This window comes from Manis javanica, chromosome 15, assembly GCF_040802235.1.
Source record: "Manis javanica isolate MJ-LG chromosome 15, MJ_LKY, whole genome shotgun sequence".
In the NCBI taxonomy this organism is placed as follows: Eukaryota; Metazoa; Chordata; class Mammalia; order Pholidota; family Manidae; genus Manis; species Manis javanica.
In genome coordinates this window covers 80,954,335-80,974,647 of record NC_133170.1, presented here as the reverse complement: position 1 = coordinate 80,974,647, position 20,313 = coordinate 80,954,335, and the positions used below count along the sequence as shown (strand labels likewise).

Genomic DNA, 20,313 nt, shown 5'->3' with positions numbered 1-20,313 from the left:
GGATGCTGCTGGACATTGTACAAGGCACAGGCCAGCCCCCCGCAACAAAGAATTGTCCATCCCAAAATAGCAGTAGTGCTGAAGTTGAAAATTCCTGGTCTTGAGTTTTTAAGGACAGTTATTGCATCAAAGGACATGTCTAGGGCTTTTGATTTGTTCTGTCAAGTTGCTTCTCAGAAGAGCGTCTCCAGTTTCTATTCCTCCCAGCAGTGCAGGAGAGGAGAGTGTCCGCATCCCTCTGTTCTCACCAATACAGTGACGTTTTCTGAAGTCATTTTTTTATACTTTGCTCTTTGAAAGTTGAAGTAGAATCTTGTTTTCTTTTTTGTTCCCCTAGTTACTAATAAGGATGAATTCTTTCACATTTGTTTTTTTTTTACGTTCTGTTAATTGTATGTTCTTTCCATCCCTTATTTGTGGAAAATATTTTATTCAGGAATTTTTTTGCCATTTCATTTCCTTTATGATATTTGTCATGTTTTTGATGTAAAGAAATGAAATTTTTTTGTGTAGTCATATCTGTTGATTTTATTCTTCGGGATTTCTGCTGTTTTTAGGCTTAGAAAGCCCTTCTTCAGTCAGAGATTAAGTAATTACCTACATTTCTTTCTGGTTTTGTGTATTCTATTTTTTTATGCTTTTTTCATCCATCTGATATTTATTTCAAAGGACTATTTTTAACCAATAGTTACATCTTCATTTACTTAATAATCCTTTATTTATCCATTGATCTTATAAGCAGAAGTTTTAAAGAAGTCTTAAGCATAATTTTAAAAATTAACTTGCATTTAGGTAGGTTGTTTATGATTAGAAATATAGCACAAATATGAACCATGGTCTAGAAGCAGAAAATGAAGTGACTATTTAGAGAACCACAAATATGCCAGGTCTGGGTTATAAGAAAGGAGATAATAATAAAAAGGAAGGTTGGAAGCACATTGTGAAAATCATTGCTTGCCAAGCCTGGGCACTGGATTAGTATATGCACAGGGAAGTCATCAAAGGGCTTTAAGCAAGGGCATGGTATAATCAGAGCTATGCTTCAGGGAAATTAAGGGAATAGTAGAACGGAGGGGTCAGAGGCCCGATGACCTGTTAAGAGGCTGTTGAAGTGATGCAGGTGGAGAGACAAACAGGCCAAGAGAAAGGTCAAAAGTAAGATTAGGGGTCTCAAAAAGCCGATTTTCAGAGCAGCCAAGCAGTACTGCAGGTGAATGAGGTGTATTTGGATGTGGGGAGTGGTGAGGTCTGTGGGGAACGGGAATGTGCATCCATCCACTGTCTGACCGGGACAGCCACTATTCATTCACTGAGGGGGTTTTCCTATGTGTGAATATGGCCTGTGTTGTCAGATCTGGCTGTTTTGTTCCTAGGGATGTTGGAAACCTGGATTTTTATGCGTGATTTCCTAATTGAAACAACAACACTGTAGGAACCAAGTAAAACATATTTACCGGCCACCAAGTGCTGCATAAGACATACCTCAGAGGTAGACTGAACAGGACTTGCCCATCATTGGCTATATGGAAAGAAGGAGAATTAGAGGAATTACAAACACTTCAGAGAAGGTGCTATGGTCCAGTGGTGCATGGGACAGCCCACACTGCTCAGCTCATTCTTGAGCTGAAATGACTGGACTTGGGTCCTGGCGCTGTGACTTCAGGTACTTAGCTGTATGGCCTCAGGCAAGTCATTTCATCTCTCAGCTGTGAAGTGGGGATGATAATAGTATCTGCCTCAGGATTTGTGCTGAAGATTAAATGTGTCAGTACATGTGAAATGTTTAGGGCAGTGCCTGACACAGAGTACTCCGATAGTAGGTGATAATTATTATTTTAAGCAGTTATCAGAATGAACACCGTCATTAAGAGAACAGGTTATGGGCACAACTGACTTGGGTTTGAATCTCTCAATATTTTTCAGCTTTGGGACCACAGTTCCTTCGCTTCACCTCTCCGTGCCTCATTTGTAAAGCCAGGAATAAGGGTACTTTCCTAACTATTGCTTACAGAGTGCCCACACAGTGGTCTAGTAGTAACTAGATTTGCTGAGTCCCCTTGAAACTACTTAGACTTAATGAGAGGAGCAAAGCGAAGTCCTCCGCCCAGCCAATCAACTGATGATGATGGCTCTCCGTTTTTTCCTTTTAAAATTCTCCCTTTCCCTTAGCTCTTTATCACCAAGACTCTGTGGTTCATGTTACAGATCGAACTTGTATCAGAAATGATCCCCGCAGCTCTGCCTTCCCTTAAGTTGGCCCCTGCCCCCTCCCCACCGGAGCTGCTCCGATTCCGGCCGTCGGAACCTCAGCCAGACTTTGTCACCCACTCTTCACCTCTCTTGTCCTCGGTCATGCCCTTGCCCCGGCCCGTCCTGCACGCCGCTCTGGTGGCCTGTCTGTATGGCCGAACGGGAATTACTTTAGTTTAGTTTCTGTTGTTACTTTAGTTTCTGTTGTTGCTTTGGTTTTGCTTGCTTTTCTCTGCGTGGGTCATTCACATCAGACTTTTCAGCTGAACTTTAAAACTCCTTTCTTGAGTGCCAAATATATCAAGGACAGTTGAATCTTGAACAGTGTTGGGGTTAGGAGTGCTGGTTCCCTGCCCGGTTGAAATGTGCATATAACTTCTGACTCCATAAAGACTTAACATAAACCCACTGTTGACTTTATGGTAGTAAATGATAAAACATATTTTATGTATTCATTACATACCTTTTTCTTAATTTTTTCAATAGTTCTAGGCTATGTGGTTCATCTTTAGGATTTTTTAAGTTGTAGCACATCTCCAAAAAAGTTTCCAATACATTTATAGAAAAAAAAAATCCACATAACAGTGGATGTGTTCAGCTCAAACCCACATTGTTCAAGGGTCAGCTGTAATCTGTACCTTTTTTTTTTTCCGGAAGAAATCCTTCTTACAGATCTTTGTATTCTCCAAACTTGACTAATTGTTCTGCAGGCCCCTGCACAGCTGCCATTCTGAGACTTCCCTCCCCTGTGATCCTGAGAATCTTTGCCTCCTTCCTGTCTTGTAGCCCCTATTTTGGGGGTTGCACCTTCTTTTCTAGTTAATAGCCATTTGTTCCTGGAGCATACCCTCATTAGTTCTCTGAGAAAAGGTGCATGACAGGTTGTGAAGGGCCAGGAGTGGTATCACCCCGGAAGTGATGTCATCCCGGAAATGATGTCACCCCAGAAAGTGACATCACAGGACCCAAGCACCAGGAAGGGATATCACTGGAAGCAGCAGTGACAGCATTGGATATGAGATTGGCTGGGAAGTGATATCACTGTGGGCCTGTCTGTATAAGCTGTGCTCAGAAATAGAGCTGTGTCACTTGTGCCCTACCAGCGATCAGTGGACCTCCTGATCCCAACTTTGGTTTCTGTGTCTTGTATCTTTCTCTGTGTTTCCCTTAATCTCCTCATCCACTACTGTTAGGTTCAGGTTTGTGGAGCTGGTCTCCGCGATAGGTAAAGTTTATAAGACTTGGAATGTCTCAAAATTATTTAATTCAACCTTGATTGATAGTTTGGCTAGTAATAAAATTCTAGATTGGAATGCTCTCCTTCCAGAATTTTGATAGTATTTGATCCATTGTCTTTCAGCTTTCAATTGCTATTGAGAAGTCAGATGCTATTCTGATTCCTAATTATTTGTTTGGCAGATGTTTCTTTCTGGAATATTTTGGGATCTTTTCTTTATCCCTGGTGTCTTGAAATTTCATAGTGGGTCTTTTTTTCTTCTTGCTGGAATCTCATGTATTTAATTTCTGGGAAATTTCATTAAATTTTTTAAATATATAATTTATTTCTTTCCATTTTCTTTGTTCTCTACAACTAGAACTTTTAGTCAGATATTAGGCTTCTTGAGTTGATCCTCAAATTGTATTATCTTGTTATTCCCTCTTTTCTAGTTCTCTGTATTTTTAAAAATCCTGCTTCCTTTTAAGCAATATTCTTCAGTTTGTTTTTCTTCATTTTGTATTTTTTGCTGTCATTTAAATTTTTGAAGAGTTCTTTCTTGTTCTCTGAATGTTCCTTTTGTGTGGCACTCCAAAGTTTCATGGCTATATTATGTTATTTAATGTCCCAGAAGACTTTATATTAAAAAAAACTTTTTCCATCCTTTCATTGTATCTGATCCCTCTTGAGTTCCTTTTTTTCATTTGTATATTAATTTTTGTCACTGTCTCTCAAGTTAGATGTTTCCTCAAATGTCTGGTAATCTTTGGCTGACTGCTTATTTTAGAAGTGAGATACTAAAAATGGATTAAAGCCTCTGTACAGTTGGGTGGGTGTTGTGAATAGACTGAAAAGTTAGTGAGTTTTTAAAATTTAATTTAGGGAATTGCCTTCTGGTATAAAGTGCATATCTTTTCCTTGGATCGAATTCCCCAGAAATATCTAGTTTGCTACCAGATGAAATACATGTAACTGCTAGCATCATAGGAACTGAGCAGAGAAAAGGGGCTTGTAATACAGAGAGGGGTGCCGGGTGAGGAGAATCTTACCATGCAGAATGCAGATTTTTATAATCTCCATTTTCAGTTAGGGATTGCACTTCTGTCTTCACCTCTAAATGTCTGCAGAAAGTAGACTTCTTCTATCTTTTGCCAGATTAGGGGAGCAGATCTAAGCTCTAATTGCTTCTTATATAAGGTAATATCCCATCCTCTGTTTCAACCCTGCATCCCTTCCCCTGAACTTCAGAAGTCTTCAAGCCTCAGTTCTTTTTCCTTTCCAGAGTTCTTCAGTTGGGCTTGGCACCCCTTCTTGCAGGCAGTTTGATTTCTGTTTTTCCTCTCCTACTAAATCAGTCACCATTCATCCATCTGCTTTCCATATTCCAAAATTTTGTGGAAATCTCTCATCTGCTGGCATCTTTCTCAATATTTGTGTTTTTATGGGCTTACAGCTTAAAAAAAAATTCTTTCACTGCTGTTTTCCTCGGGATTCTGACAGAAGCTGAGAGGCTTGGGGGTTTCCGTTTGCCCTAGTTGCCCAGAGGTCCTGTCGCACTTACTTTGTCCCAGCTTTGTCTCCTAGGCTGTGAGTGACTCTGCAGCAGATGCTTTGTCTAATCAATCTTTATATTCCCTGGACCGAGGACATAGTAGGCGCTCAAATGTTTGTGGAACGAATGTGTAAATGAATTGTAACCATTCTTTGTTAGTTTTTCTAAATACTCCTTTTCCCGATGTTTCTGGAAACAAAGTGATTATGCTGCCAGTCTAAATTCTGCCACTGTGGCAAGGCTGGTCTCCTTTGAACGCAGCTGTTATTCACAGTAAGATTGAGTTACTCAGAGTTCCCAGCGGGCATTGTTATGCAGAGGATTTTATTAAGTATCCGAGGATGAATATATCTTCCAGAGTCTTATTACCAACCCCCCGAAGCACATCCTTGATGCCCGCAGCTGACTTAATCGCCACATTGCTTTCAAGCGCCCATCGCATGTTTAATGCACTACTCTGGCTTTACCTCAGATGGCACCCATGAGAAGCGTGAGGACTCCCATTTATCTTGTTAGAAGACAATGGGAGAAGCATCCCAGGGGGAACTGAAGCTCACTTGGGCACATCTGGATCCCCTGTAGAAGAATGGCAGGCCCCTGCCTGGAGGGCTTTGAGCCAGGTTGTGGGGAGTGGCCTCTGCCTTAATCACCAGTTCAGCAAATTTAACTTTGTTGTGATAAAAATTAGGTTTTAAAAAAATGTTCTACCTTTTTTGACAACTCATCAAATGCAAATCAAGATTCTCTGTTTCCTTTCAATTAAATTCAGGTGTTCACACGTTCCCATTTATGAAAAACTATTTCTGATAGGTTAATGTTTTAGTGCTGGCATTGTTTCACTTCCTTCCATTCTTTATTTTGCATCCTCTCTATACATAGTCTGTCAATCATGGTCCTTACCCTCACTCAATGATTCCCTGTATTCAGCGTTTCTACCACAGTTTTCTTAGGTTCCAGGCACATAAACGAGCTCATAGTTGAGTCACTACCAGTAATCTTACAATTTGGGAAGCAAAAGCTTATTTATCTTCCTGTTTTCTCCTTCATTTCCTCCTTCTTTCTTCCTCTTCTGAACTATAAAATTTGGCAAAATAAGCTTTAGGGGTAAGCAGATATGATACAACACATGCTTTATTATGGGGGAAATGTGCTGCTACTTTCTTGGGAAGAAGCCAGAGCAGGAAAAGGCTGTATCTCACCCCCGTCTGGAAAGGGGTATCACCAGATCGTCATCACTCAGTACCTCCTCCCTCCCCCTGCTTTCTCTCTTGGACAGTGATCACATCATTGCCTGTCCTTTCACCATTTAATGGGAGCAAGGTAAACCAATCCATTCCTACTCCCAGATTTTTTCAGAAAGAGGGTATTGAGATTTCCACAAAGCTACACAATTTCCAGCAGTCTCTATTTAATACCATAGTTGTTTGAATGGAACCTTCTGGAAACGGACCCTGACATTCTAGGAACTGGGCTAATTCTTCCTTCCTGTTGAGCTCCCAGCACACATACATTACCAAGTCAAATTTAAATGGTACTGCCTGAACTCACAGCCCAATACCACTGTGAAAAACTGTCTCTATCCCTAAATGAAATAAACCTGAATCATAACCCGTCTTCTGAATGTCTGTAATTACCGACACTTGGGAGCAGCTTTCTGGGACTTTCCAAGGCATTCCAGACACATTAACCGGTTGTAGACTTGGCACATTCCCTAAAGTTTTCATTTCAGATCTCAGTGTTTATATATAATCCTGAGGATAATATTAATCAAATAAATGCATCCCTTTTTAGACTCACGGGCAGATTGGCAAACTTAAAGACATCCCAAAGTAGTTTTTCTATCTGGGGAGAGGGAGTAAAAAATGTAAGGTGCTCAAAAAACAACAGTGTAGTAGAATTGTTGCAGGTTTTTTTTCTTCCTCAGTCTTAATAAAATTCTGAGTCCAAATCCAGCTTGGTGATATAGTTTTACAATAGCCATTTTTATCTAATATTGCAAATTAGAAACACCTGCATGCTAAGCTGTTCTAAGCACCTAACTGTAAACAGCAATAAGAATGAGTCCTTTTCAGAGCAAGTGCCCTTGTTTTCTTCCTCATTTTTTGTTTGGAGTTTTTGGAGAAGGCAATGCAGTATGATGGAATTACTCAGCTTTGCAGTCAGGTGGGCCTAGATTTAAGTTAGGTATTTGATCTTGGACCCATAGCCTAATACTGTCTGTTTTCTTACCTGCAAAATGAAGGTAAAAATTTCTACCTCATAGGGCCTGGTTGGGATTTGGGATAATGTAAATAAAGCACCTGGTATATCATAATTCATTGACTCTAAAATGCATGTTTTTTTCACATTTTAGTATCTCTGATATCAGGATGATCTTACAGTCAATAAGTAAGCATCCTATCATTGTTTAATTGCAACTTTTTTTGACCCTTCACTTGTGGTAGGTATTGTAAAGAGCCTCTTTAATTGATGCCAACTTTGATTTGCTGAAATGTGGTATGCCTGGCTCTCAATGAATAGTAGTCCTGCTTACTATGATCTGTTTGTTCAAGACTTTAATGGTACCCAGAAAGGATCTGAATTTTACTAACTTTCCTGCACTCTTATTTGAGGTACCATTATAATTATTTGTAAGAAAAATAGTATCATAACAAAAATAATGATAGCTGCTCTTTAATCATTTCATGTCTCATGTGAGCAATGCAAAGGTAAAAAGGAGTAGATTTCATCAGACTTAGCAAGAATGTGAGTGGATAAGGAGGAGCAGGTGGAAGAACAAGAACAGATGTAAGGGACCATAAGCTCTATGCCAATGAACACAATGGTGGCAGCTGAGAAACATCTATGTGGATCCCATATTCTTGCAGCTGTAGAAAAGTTTAGGCATGCCAGAATTTGCTTAAAGAGAACTGGAGGTTCAGAGGTATTGATACTGAACATCCATTCTGGCATTTTTTCCTTGGAGGATGGAATTCTCTTCCTTTATATTGTTGTGCAGACTGAAAGTCCCATGACTATCAGTTTGGTTTTTCAGGTGTTTGTTGAGTGCCTGCTATGTGCCAGGCATTATGCCAGCCTCTGCAGTTATGGAGATGGATAAGACACCTTTTGGTCACATAAAGACCCCAGTCTGACCTATTCATGCTATGTTCCTCTCCCCCTCACCCATACCCTGTATCTTTTCCTATTGCCTTAAGTAGAAAATATATGAATTATCTATTTTTGCTTCAGAGCATACTTCCTTTGAAACTTCAGTACATTTTCCGGTATTCACTTTCATCCAAAATAACCATACCACTGAAAACAGATTTAAAGACTAACGTGATGGAGAATTTGATCACATTTGTAATTTGAAATTTTATCTATCAGTGTAACGTATTTAATTTCAAATTGGATATTTTTATAGTAAGCTAATATTTAAAAAAATAATTTAGAATCTTAAAAAAAATGTAGTTTTTCTTTAGGGAATATATTGTGCTCCTTTTTTATTTCTCGGTGTAATGTCTTCTTTCTTTGGGAATTTCCAGAAAGGAATGTTTATGTGTTTTTGTGCCCAAATAATTTCTGTGCCAAAGAAGCAGTGACAAATGCCACACAAGGGAAATGACATTTTCAGGTTTTTAAAATTAATATAATAAGAGAGGGGAAAGAAAGCATTAATTTAGTGTGTTTAAATTTTAAATAAATGTATAAAGACTAAATGAATATAAATACATGGCTTTAAAATTACTTAATTTACTCAGTTTTATTGGTATTTAGCATCTATAATAACAGCTAGTAGTAATTGAATACTTGGTATGTACCAGGCACAATTCTAAGCTCTTTAAACATGTATTTATACCAATCCCATGAGATGGATATCATTACCCTCACTTTACAGATTACGAAGCAAGGACAGAGAGTAACTCCTTAAGGGAACAGAGGCAGCCCAGATAGGATTCAAACCTAGGCAAGGTTCTAATCACTCTATTACCTAGATTTGCTAGGTTCACCATCATTCAGCAGACAGAATCAGTAGCTATTAAAAAAGCCACTAAAGTTTGATTAAAGTTATTAAAGTTTGCCATTAAATTTGTCATTGAGTAGCTGGCTTGAGTTTTAGAGAGGAAAACAGTATGTATTTAAAATATATTACAAACCATCTGTTAACATTGTCACATACTTTTAAAGATAATAATATTTAAAATAAAACTGTCAAATTAGTTCTCAATGGATCTAGTATATAAATAATTGGCATTATAGTAAAGATTCCTAAAAACTAGTATGATTATAATTTCAGGAATCTAATAAAGCTGGTCTTGGGTAGCTGCTGAATATGAGGGCCAAAAGGCTGGGAAAAGTCCATGATAATACTGAGCTTTTGATTGATTTTTGGAAGAAATAGTGATAGCATTACTTCTATTAATTATGGAAGTCATAAGAGTCACGGAGAATTAGGGAAGGCAGCGAGAGCTTGAGTTTGAGGTGACGGTGAGATGGCGCGATGGCGTGTGGGCAAAGCAGAGTGCAGAGGGTGCAGCTGGGGCCTGAACACCTGGGTCCCGGGCCTGCCTTGGCTGGCAGAGGTGGGTGGATCTTCAGCTAAGGTACTTGACGTCTCTTGGCTTTTCCTACATCTAAAGACATCGAAGAGTTACATTGGCAAGTGTTTTTCAAAAATGCCCTGAAGAGTCTAGCAGGGTGCCATAGATTCTCTGAAGGCTGCTTGGGGAGAGAAGTGTACACTAGTCCAAGTTGGCCTGAACCGCTGCCCTTTTAGCTGTATGAATCGCGTGTACCTGTAATTTGGCTTAACAGTTTGAGAGCTGGTGGATTAGGTATTCCATAAGGCCTCTTCCAGCTCTAAACCCTCTCTCTTGTTCTGAATTCTGTGTCTGGAATCCCCCAACAGGGATAGAAGTTGAATCTGCCAGAATGAGGGAATGTACAGGTTGCTGGGATTGTGGACCATTTATTCGTGAACAGTTAGAAGCCCTGAGTTTCAGGGCCTTAGCCTGCATCAGGATGTGTCCTTTCTGGGGGGTGGGGGAGTTGAGGGGGAGCTGTAATGAGATTCCCTCAGGGTGGCCTCAGAAGTTCTTAGTTGTTTCTTAATTTCCTAACATCTTTCTAGGATCTAAGAACTCCTTTCAATCCTGTTTAAAGATTTCTTGTTTCAGTTCTCTGCTGGTCTCTATAGGTAAGCTGTCCTTTTCTTGGGCTTTGTTCCTTCCATGTAGTCATCTGCCTCTTGTATCTGTCCTTGCACACATATGTGTTTTCCATTTCTCTCCCTCCCCAAATTTCTCCATTATGTCCTGCCCAGCCGAAGCAGGTTTTATGATTCAGTGTAAGTACTGTCTTCAAAGGGTGATTGACTACATTCCAGCTCCCTCCAGAACAATGTTTTATAGCCCACTAGAATTCAGGTTGGCTGGCAAGTGTAGAAAGGAACACTTTTAATTGGACTAAAATAGCATTATGGTAGAATATGTCTTCTAACCCAGGTCAAATTATTACATAAGAACCTTGAGTAAATTATGTTATAAAAACTCACCTGAGACTAAGCTATCTGCCTATCACTCCCCCAAATAAAACTGAAGGTGTAGGTGAAACTGAGAGTTGGAAAAACGTTTCCAAAATAACCCCGCCTGATTATTCAAGTGAGTGTGGGAATTTACCCCCAGTCAAACTCAAGTACGCAAGAGGACTCCCAAGACTCTAGGATTTTTCACTTGGTCATGATTTTGTGGCCCAACAGCTTTGCAGAATGGAGTTCTTTGTAAAAATCTTCCGAGATGGGATAGCATGTGGCTGCAGTGGAAGGTGCTAGAATGTAAAGGAGGGATTGGGAGAATCCTTAAGTAACCTGGAGGAGATCTTAGGAGTTACATTCCCCCCCTCCGACATTCATCATGTGCAGTTCTTCATGTGGAAGTGGCGCGCACTCCTCCGCTGGCTGCCACTTGGCAGTTACGGCGCATAGCACAGATGCCTGTTGTATTGCATCAAGTTTACACGGAGCATCAAGTTTGTTAAAAAATGAAATCATTATAAATTTTGGCAGTTTTTATGGTATAATTAAAATGTCTAACAGGATACCTCTGGGAAACTAAATGCAGTTTTACTATTTATAGAGCCAGCAGAGGTAGTGTTTCTTGCCAACTTTCATATCTTATGACCTATAAATTGCTCTTAATAGCTAATCTGTCATCCCAGCTTCTCATTCAAGAAAGCTTGTTTCCTTATTAATCCGTTAATTTGCATCTGCAAAGGACATTTACAAATTATTGGTTTGAAAACATTGCTGTATTAATGCTGGGCATTATTAATTATTTATCACCTGTGATAGCAACTCTTAGGTCTAGGCAATAGATCTTTCTGACATTGTATTATTCTTCCAGCCTTAATATAATTTTGATAAAAATAATTATAATGGAAGCTCCTCTGGCTGCACAGTATTAGAAAAGGCTGACAGGCTACCATGGAGAAGCTCTAACCATCTCTAACTGCTCTCGAAGCTCATACTAATGGACTCAAGCCAACTGTGCCAACAGCAGGATGGTATATGGTAGAAAGAATTCAGATACACACAAATGACTCAACTTTCCTAACAACCGCAGAGTGTTCCTCCAATAGCAGGTATTGGGACAAACTACTTAGATTGATTGTGATAAACCTGAAACCGGTTATGGAGCATGTATAGTGTGAAAATGATTTCAGACAACTAAAGACCATGTAATTAAAATTTTCCCTGCTTGTGGTATTTAAGTCTCTTCTTCAGACTGTGACTGAGTTAGGAATTCTTGGGAGAACCCGTTTCAGGAAGCTTTCTCCCCACCAAGAGCCTTAATATGTAACATTTTTTGTTTGTGTTTTACTGATTTTGTTCTCTCTATTTTAATTCAAGAAGGATTTGTGGGAGCAGAAAACAAAACATATACTGGAAGAAATCAGAGTAATGAGAGGGCTAGAGTCATATCATAGGCTGAAGGTAGGGCAGGCTTGCATGTATTATGGGATTCTGTTTGGCTGTTAAAGGGAGGCTCTGCGTCAAGCATTAAGTTCCCTGGTGACCCAAACAAAAAGGTAAATATGACTACTTGTAAGAGTCACACTTTTCTTAAGACCAGCTGTTTGTTACAAGCTTTGAAATCTGAAATAAATGTTTCCATCGGTCCTTATAAAGATGACATTGAGTGATATCATGGATAATGTCAACTATAAAGACTATAAATATTTTTTATTATTTTTGTCCAGTGGTTTTATGTGACTATTGAGTAAGCCCGAGCATCACTCAGCCCTCTATAGAGAATTACTTTGTCAGTTCAGTTCCTGACTAAGGATAAATTTTCAGGCTACATTAATTAAATTGGGAGTATTATGAAATTTAAGACTATAGAACGTGTATAAACCCCTCAGAACATGATTCAATCTTCTGTTTCCATGGTTTGTGTTTGAGTAGCTATTGATTATCCTCAAATAGGCCTGTAATTTGGGTAAATTATTAGCAGGTAGGCCCTTATATCTGGGTTAATAAAGGCTTTTAAAGATTAGCTAAGTTTCTGATTTTGGTATCTAATTCTCCACAAATTTAGTTTTTATATAAAGATGTCTGAAATTTCATCATCCGTAAACCTGTGGCATTTGGTAAATGCCTACAATTTAACCATCCAGAAACACTATAACTCAAATAACTGGACCACTAAAGAGTGTTATCTACAACTATGATGACTAGAGCATGGAAATTATTAATTTATTCTCAGTATTGTACAGGTCAGGCTAGGCCAGGTTGTGCTGCAATAACAATAAATGCCCAAATCTCAGTGGCTTCAAACAACAAAGGCTTATATCTTGTGCCTACTGTGTATTCATTACAGGTCAGCCAGGGTTCTGTTCCACATTGCCATGATTCTCACTTAAAGTTTGATTCTGACGGAGCAGCCTGTAGTAAAAAGAAGAGAGAGTGTGGGGAAGCACATGTGGGTTCTGAAAGCTTCACCAGAATGTAATCACATTCACTGACCAAAGGGCACATAGCCACTCACACCTGACTTCATGCAGGTGGGGATGTACAGCCTTAACCTGCTTTGAAAGAGAGAAGCCAGCATATTTGTGAACAGTCTTTCCATTTCTCTCCCTCCCCAAATTTCTCCATTATGTCCTGCCCTAAGTGGCATTAGTACTTAAAACATCTTATTCTTATTAGTAACTATTATTTTTAAGCATTTGTTGTTGTTACACTTATCTCCCTTCTTTTCATCTCCTTCATGGAAATAAATGCAAGTACAGATCTGATCGTGTCAGTCCCTTGATTAAACCTGTGGCTGGTATCGTCCCCTGGGTGATGGTAAATTCTTCACCGTGGGCTGAGCTGTGTGAAGTCACACGAGCGTGAGCGCTCGAGTCTGAGGTATGTGCGTCTGAGCCTTGGCTTTGCTGTTGTGTACTTTGAGGCATGTCACCTTATCTCTGAGTCTAGTTTTATCTCACAAGTGGATATAATAACAATGACACACACTTAAGATGGTTGTTAAGATGATCAAATGAGACAACATACAAGGAAAATGCTTGACAAAATGACCGACAGAACTCATCAAAACCTACCTTTCCAAACTCCCTTCCAGCCACTCCCCCAGTGAGGGAAACTCCAATCTGTTCACTTATTTTTAAATTAATAGACTTCATTTTGTAGAGCAGTTTTAGATTTACAGAAAAGTGAGCAGGCGGTACAGAGAGTTCCCACCTAGCCTTTCGCCTTCCCCAGCCAGTCTCCCCTGTTACTAACATCTTATATCAGTGTGACACATTTGTTACAGCTGACAAACCAATACTGATATGTTATTATTACCTGAAGTTCACATTAGGGTTCATTATTTGTGTTGTACAGCCTCTGGGTTTTGACAAATGCGTCATGTTATGTATCTGCCATTGTCGTATTGTTATAGGATAGTGAGGGTTTCACTGCCCAGAAAATACCCTGTGCCCCACCTATTCATCTTTCCTTCCTCTTCTGCAACCAATGATCTTTTTGCTTTCTCTCTAATTTTGTCTTTTCAAGAATACCAGAGTTGGGATCCTACAGAATGTATCCCTTTCAGACCAGCATCTTTTATTAAACAATATACATTTAAGGTTTCCCCCATTTCTTTTCATGGCTTGATAGGTCATTTCCTCTTAGCACTGACTAAAACTCCATTGTGAGAATATACCAATGTGCCTATTGAAAGGCATTTTGGTTGCTTCCAGTTTTTGGCAATTACGAATAAAGGTGTTGCAAACATTCATGGGCATGTTTTTGGGTACACAGAAGTTTCATTTCATGGGGGTAGATGGCTGGATCATATTGTGAGAGTGTGCTCAGTTTGATAGGAAACTGCGCAGACGTCTTCCAAAGTGGCTGCACCGTTTTGCATTCGTGCCAGTAATGAATGGGAATTCCTGTTGGGCCACGTCCTCACCAGCATTTGGTATGGTCAGTTTTTTGGATTTCTGCTCTGATAGGTGTGTAGTATTATCTCATTGTTGTCTTAATTTACAATTCCCTGATGACATATGATGTGGAGCATCTTTCCATATGCTTATTTGCCATCTCTGTATCTTCTTTGGTGAGGTGTCCAGATCCTTTTGACCACTTTTAAATTAGGTTGTTTGTATTCTAGTTGTTGAGTTTTAAGATTTTAAAAGATATGTTGGATGCCAGTCCTTTGTCAGATTTGTGTTTTGCAAATATTTTCTCCCAGCCCATGGCTTGCTTGTCTTTACATTCTCTTAACAGCACTCTTTGCAGAACACAGCTTTTAAGTTTAATAAAGTCCATCTTATCAAATTTTCTGTCATAGATATTGTACCTAAAAACTTCTGGCCTAACCTTAAGTTCCCTAGACTTTCTCTTATATTATTTTCTAGGAGTTTTATCATTTTACGTTTTATATTTAGGTCTGTGATTCATTTTGAGTCAATTTGTGTGAAAGGTTTAAGGTCTGTGTCTAGATTCACCTTTTTTTGCATGTGGATGCCCAGCTGTTCCAACACCAGTTGTTGGAAAGACTGCCCTTCCTCCATTGAATTACCTTTGCTACTGTGTCTAGAATTAGTTGACTATGTTTGTGTGAGTCTAGAGAATTTCTAAGTTCACGAATGAATGAACAAATGAACCAACCAATAGACCCAAAACATTCCAATATCTGTGTAAGCTTTGACTGCTTGACATGAAGCATTTTTACCGACATCATGTGTTGGCTATACCGATGATTCTAAAATACCCCTGGGTAAAGGGTGAATTTTCTTATGCCTACATCTATAGAGGGATAATAAGAGGAATACACTCCAGCATATCAAGATGATGACACTTCTCACCATTAGTGGGACAAACTTCTTGTGTCTTAATTGTGGTGACATAACTCCATGTTTTACTTTGTGGCCATCTTCTCCCACATCTTTGAAATTCTTCTATATATTCATCAGGGCACTGTGAGGTATTAATATTCCCATTTCACAGATGAGGAACATGGGGCTCAGAGGTGTTGCATGGCTTGAGTAGTATTGCAGTTTGTCATTTGAGCCCTCACATGCCTCACTCCAGAGTCTGTCCCGATTCCCCTGCATCTCTCTGCCTCTTGTGTTGCAGGTGGTTAACAAAGGACCTTGGGTTGGTGGGCACTGAGTTGGCAGGGAATGCGAGGGCACGTGGATTTGGGCAGTAAAGAAGAAAAACCATATTTCTTCTACTATCTGGTACATTTCCCCCTTTAAAAAATAGATGCAATTAGACAATCAGTAGTTATTTCTAATCTTCTCTGTATTTTCATTTAATCCTCCCACAATATATAGAACCCTTAACAAAAAATACGTGCAATAAGGCAGGGGTGGGTACATGCTAGATGCGAAAGAGAATGTGTTGAAGTCTTCAAAGTACTGTTTGAATGGAGCGTCATCAGTGTGGTTATGGTTTGGGTAGTTTATTTCTCTATTTTATCTCGGACTAAAAGCCCTTAAAGATGGATTGAAAGCGTATGAGCAGATTTCCTACTCCAGCTCTGGGTGCCATGAAACAGACTCGTCAGATGCAGCTCTTCTGCAAATACGTAGGTCACAGAACAAGGGCTGATGACTCCCGTGTGCTACATCTGCAGCTGGAAATCATGCTTTGGCAAGAGCAAGAGTAATTTATATCTTGTAAAAAGAGAAAAGTATTGTCTTATTCCAACCAGATAGTTTGTTAGCATAACTATTTGTGTGCATTTTAGTATTCAAATACAGATGTTCCAAAATGTTTCCATTGTGGGAAGCAGCTGCTGCTATTCTAGCACAAAAATCTCAAGGAGATTAATATACAAAGGCAGCGTGAACCTTAGTGACAAATGTAGCATCTGCTTGAGGTGGGGTCTGTGATCCCCCATCGGCAGTAGGTCTTCAGATTCTTGCTCACAGCCTGAAACCATGTTTCAGATCTAAGCTTATTCTACAGGAACAGGAACAAAGACACATGATTAATTTGTAATTCACTTTGCTGATAAATATCATCACATGTGATTTGCCCAGGGGCTGTAAAACACTGGACTGCATTTCCTGTGGCAACTGATAGGAATATAGATGTTTGGACATAGTGACTGATATTTGCAGTTGCCTGTGCTCGCTTCTGCCTGGTAGCAGAGCTCAGCGCAGCCAGCTTGCAGTCATAAAACATCCATCAACACCTTAGCAGTGCATTCACAGAGAATTCTGCAGTTCACTCAGGGCCCTGGCGGGCACCCTTCATCTGATCCCATCCTGGTGCACTGTCATTACCAGCACGATTTACATGTTGAGAACACATGCTGATGAAGTGAAATAACTTATCGGGGTTACAGAGCCGGGGCCTCCGACTCTAAATCCTATTCCACTCTTACGTTACATCAAAGCTGTCTCTTTAATTTCAGAGGCTGTGATGTGTCTTCACAGATTACATCACCCTCTCTGGAGATGCTGGTTTCCAGGACACCCACTGTGAAGAGTCCCAGGCTGGCAGCACTGCCTGGAGCTGGAGGGTGCCAAGGAAGAGCTGATGCAGAGGCCTTGCTCTGCCCCCCACGCCCCGGAGGGGCATGCCCAAACACTCCCTTCCCTCCTGTTCAGAGAGCCTTCAGCAAATGAGCTTCTGGGTCTCCCTGGCATTTAGAAAAATGAAGAACCAGTGACAGAAGATCCCAGGGCTGTCATCTGGAGCTTCCATAAACCAGGAGTTCCTCAGAACAGTGATGCCTGGGGTGTGGTGCTTGCCCCAGGCCTTGTAAATGGGTCCCCTGCAGTGTCCAAGGGCTCAAGGCTTCCAACCAGATCTGCTCTTTGGAATTACCTAGTGAATCATTTATGGTTTACACATTTGACAGAGGCTCCTGGCTAAGTTTGAAAACACTTGGTTTCTTGCTTACTGCTGGGGCCTAGAAACATCTGTCTGGAAAACAACACTTAGAGAAGTTAAGATTCTGAAGTTCCCAAGGCTAGTAAAGGGCAGTGCAGTTCTGAAACAAGAGTGTCTCCTGCTAAGTCACACCAGCTCCATAGTGAGAGAGCCAGCCATGTGTTTTACTTTGAGGGCAACAGTTCCCGGGTAGGAGGGTTTGTGGACTGTGTCCTGTCCCCTAACCAGGCATGGAGGGAGAAGAACTCCAGAGAGTAAGGTGGCCGAGGGCCAGTTACACAAATGGAGGATGGAGGCTGAGTCCCTGGGCCTGCAGCAAAGGAAGGAAAGGAGACTGTCAGGCCGGGAGAAGGGAGTTTTTGCCGTAGGAAGGCCCACATGCAGTGTGCTGACAGGAAGGCCTAACCTCTGGGCCTGCAGAGGCTCCTCAGGTGGGAACCTGAGGCCGGTACGCATCCATGTGGCATGCTCCGTGGTGACATCACCAGTGCTTCCACCAGACTCACACTGCTACGGCTCTGTGACTTTCATGGAATCATTTCTGCTCTCTGCCACTCAGAAAAAAAACAAAGAAGTAAATTTCTAGGTATTTATTTCTTCTCTATTTTCCTAAATCTTTTGTTGGAACATCTGTGAAGTGATAAAAGCCACTTAAAACCATATGAACCCCTTTGCAAACACATAATTTGCAAGCCTCATAAAGTGGTCAGTGTCTCAATTATTTTGATCAAGAATTGCTGTTTCACAGGCAAAAGAAATATGGTAGCAAGTCACTCACATTTATAAAATATTAGTAACAGTGTTGTGAAGTGCACAGACATCTCATAAGGAAATACCTTTGCTCCAGATGGGTAGCTGTCCCTCGTTGTGACTCCCTAGCCTGGAGGCCTCGTGGAGGTCACTTGCCTACCTGTGACAGAGCGCACCCTTTGTTCTGCCAGGATTGTGGTCATGTTAGGAAGAAGGAGCATCGTGAAGAAAGGGGGATATGTGACCCTGGGTGTAGGCACAGGATGAAGGAAGGGAAGGGTAGGCAAGCCTCCAGCTTCTAGAATGACAGGAAGGGCAGAAAAACCCCAGCATGACTTCCCTTTTATGTCTCTGCAAAGGAATTAGAAACTATAAAGACTAGACTCAAAGACTAAATGTACTTGGTAAGATTCCGGAGCCCATGTGACATCTCATTTGTTATTGTCCCTATTTGGTTCAGTATACTGACATACAGTCATTTTCATGAAAACCTTTAAGACAAAAAGGGCATGTGCAGTTTTCTTTAGAAATAAATGTGTGAATGACAAGCAGTGGGAAGGGACAAGGAAGACGGCGTTTTTCTGCATGGAGGCTCGGGGCAGAAGAAGCTCTGGGCAAGAAAAGCAAAGCTGGAGAGCCACTGTCGGCCTGAAAAGGGGTGCTGAGACCCACTGGGGGCCACCCCATTCAGAGCCGTAGGTTGTAACCACCCACTGTTTTCCTCTGGGCTCATCCGAATCTGAGCCCGCCACAGGGAGCGGCACTAATGAAGCCACACTGAGGAGACAGAGAGAACAGGACCCTCCAGTGGGTCCTGGGTTACAAAGTTATCAATCATCATTCTGAACATCTGCATTACCACTCATGTATCCATTTGGTCTGGGGGAGAACAAGGCTAGAGGAATGCCCAGGGTGCAAAGAGCCTTGTGTAGATTTCTCCCATGCGTTTCCTATGCTGTATTATCTAGTAATTAATTTTGCTTTTCTTCAACATTTTCTTATACTCAGAGGTTAATAGCGACTAACAGAGGTATAATATCAATATATAATACAAAGATATAGCATCAAGGAATGTATATTAGGAACGGCCATGAGTCTTTATGGTGAAGGCTGTGTGGACTACAACCTGTTTCTGAAACTAGGTGTTGTAAGTTGCTGATTCAATTACCATTATCTTTGATTAGGAACTTGCTGGGTTCTTTTGCAGTTCTGCCTGGGTCTGTGGACTACTTACGGAAACGCTATGAGGAACTGGATGGGACAGTTGTAGGCAAACCCTGTAACATTTTGCTAAAACAAACCCAAGCCATTTTCTGACGTGCTTTCGTTTCTCTGCCTTATCCTTTCTCTCCAGGCAGCTTCAGCAGCCCTGAGCAGTCTGGGCCACGTGTACACCGCCATCGGAGACTACCCCAATGCCCTGGCCAGTCACAAACAGTGCGTTCTTCTTGCCAAGCAATCCAAAGACGAGCTTTCTGAGGCCCGAGAACTCGGCAACATGGGAGCTGTGTACATTGCCATGGGGGACTTTGAGAATGCTGTGCAGTGCCATGAGCAGCATCTGAAGATAGCTAAGGACCTGGGGAACAAGCGAGAAGAGGCCCGGGCCTACAGCAATCTGGGGAGTGCCTATCACTACAGGAGGAACTTTGATAAGGCCATGTCTTACCACAACCATGTGCTGGAGCTGGCGCAGGAATTGGTGGAGAAGGCCATTGAGATGCGGGCCTACGCTGGCCTGGGTCACGCTGCCAGGTGCATGCAGGACTTGGACAGGGCTAAACGGTACCATGAGCAGCAGCTGGGCATTGCTGAGGATCTTAAGGATCGGGCTGCAGAGGGGCGAGCATCTTCCAATCTAGGTAAGGCAGAATTGCTTGCAAGGTCCGGTCAATGCCAATGGCTGGAAATAGCTGGAGTGGCCTGTATCTCCTACAGGAATGTGTGTTTAGATTCAGAAGGACCTCATTACTGCGTGTGTTATGTATTTCCTTCAGATATATTTCCTTGGAGCCTGCCTGCTCTAAATCACATGATCCTTCCTGTCTTCACAGTGCTCTAAGGATTAGAATTCAGAAATAGTGGAAAAACAAAACACCCCAACCTTTTAATCTGTCTAGAGAGAAGGGCGACCAGATTTATCTAATTAGAGAGAAGAGGAAT

The 20,313-nt window shown here is 41.0% G+C and overlaps 1 protein-coding gene across 4 annotated transcripts in view; it reads left to right on the top strand.

The window, feature by feature from the left end:
• TTC28 (tetratricopeptide repeat domain 28) overlaps positions 1 to 20,313 on the top strand; it is a 577,193-nt gene that overhangs the window by 401,937 nt on the left and 154,943 nt on the right. For all 4 annotated transcript variants that reach the window (XM_036993107.2, XM_036993106.2, XM_073223237.1 and 1 more), the window contains one exon: positions 19,505 to 20,012. In XM_036993107.2, the coding sequence (XP_036849002.1) occupies positions 19,505 to 20,012 (508 nt within the window). The remainder of the gene's footprint in view (positions 1 to 19,504; positions 20,013 to 20,313) is intronic.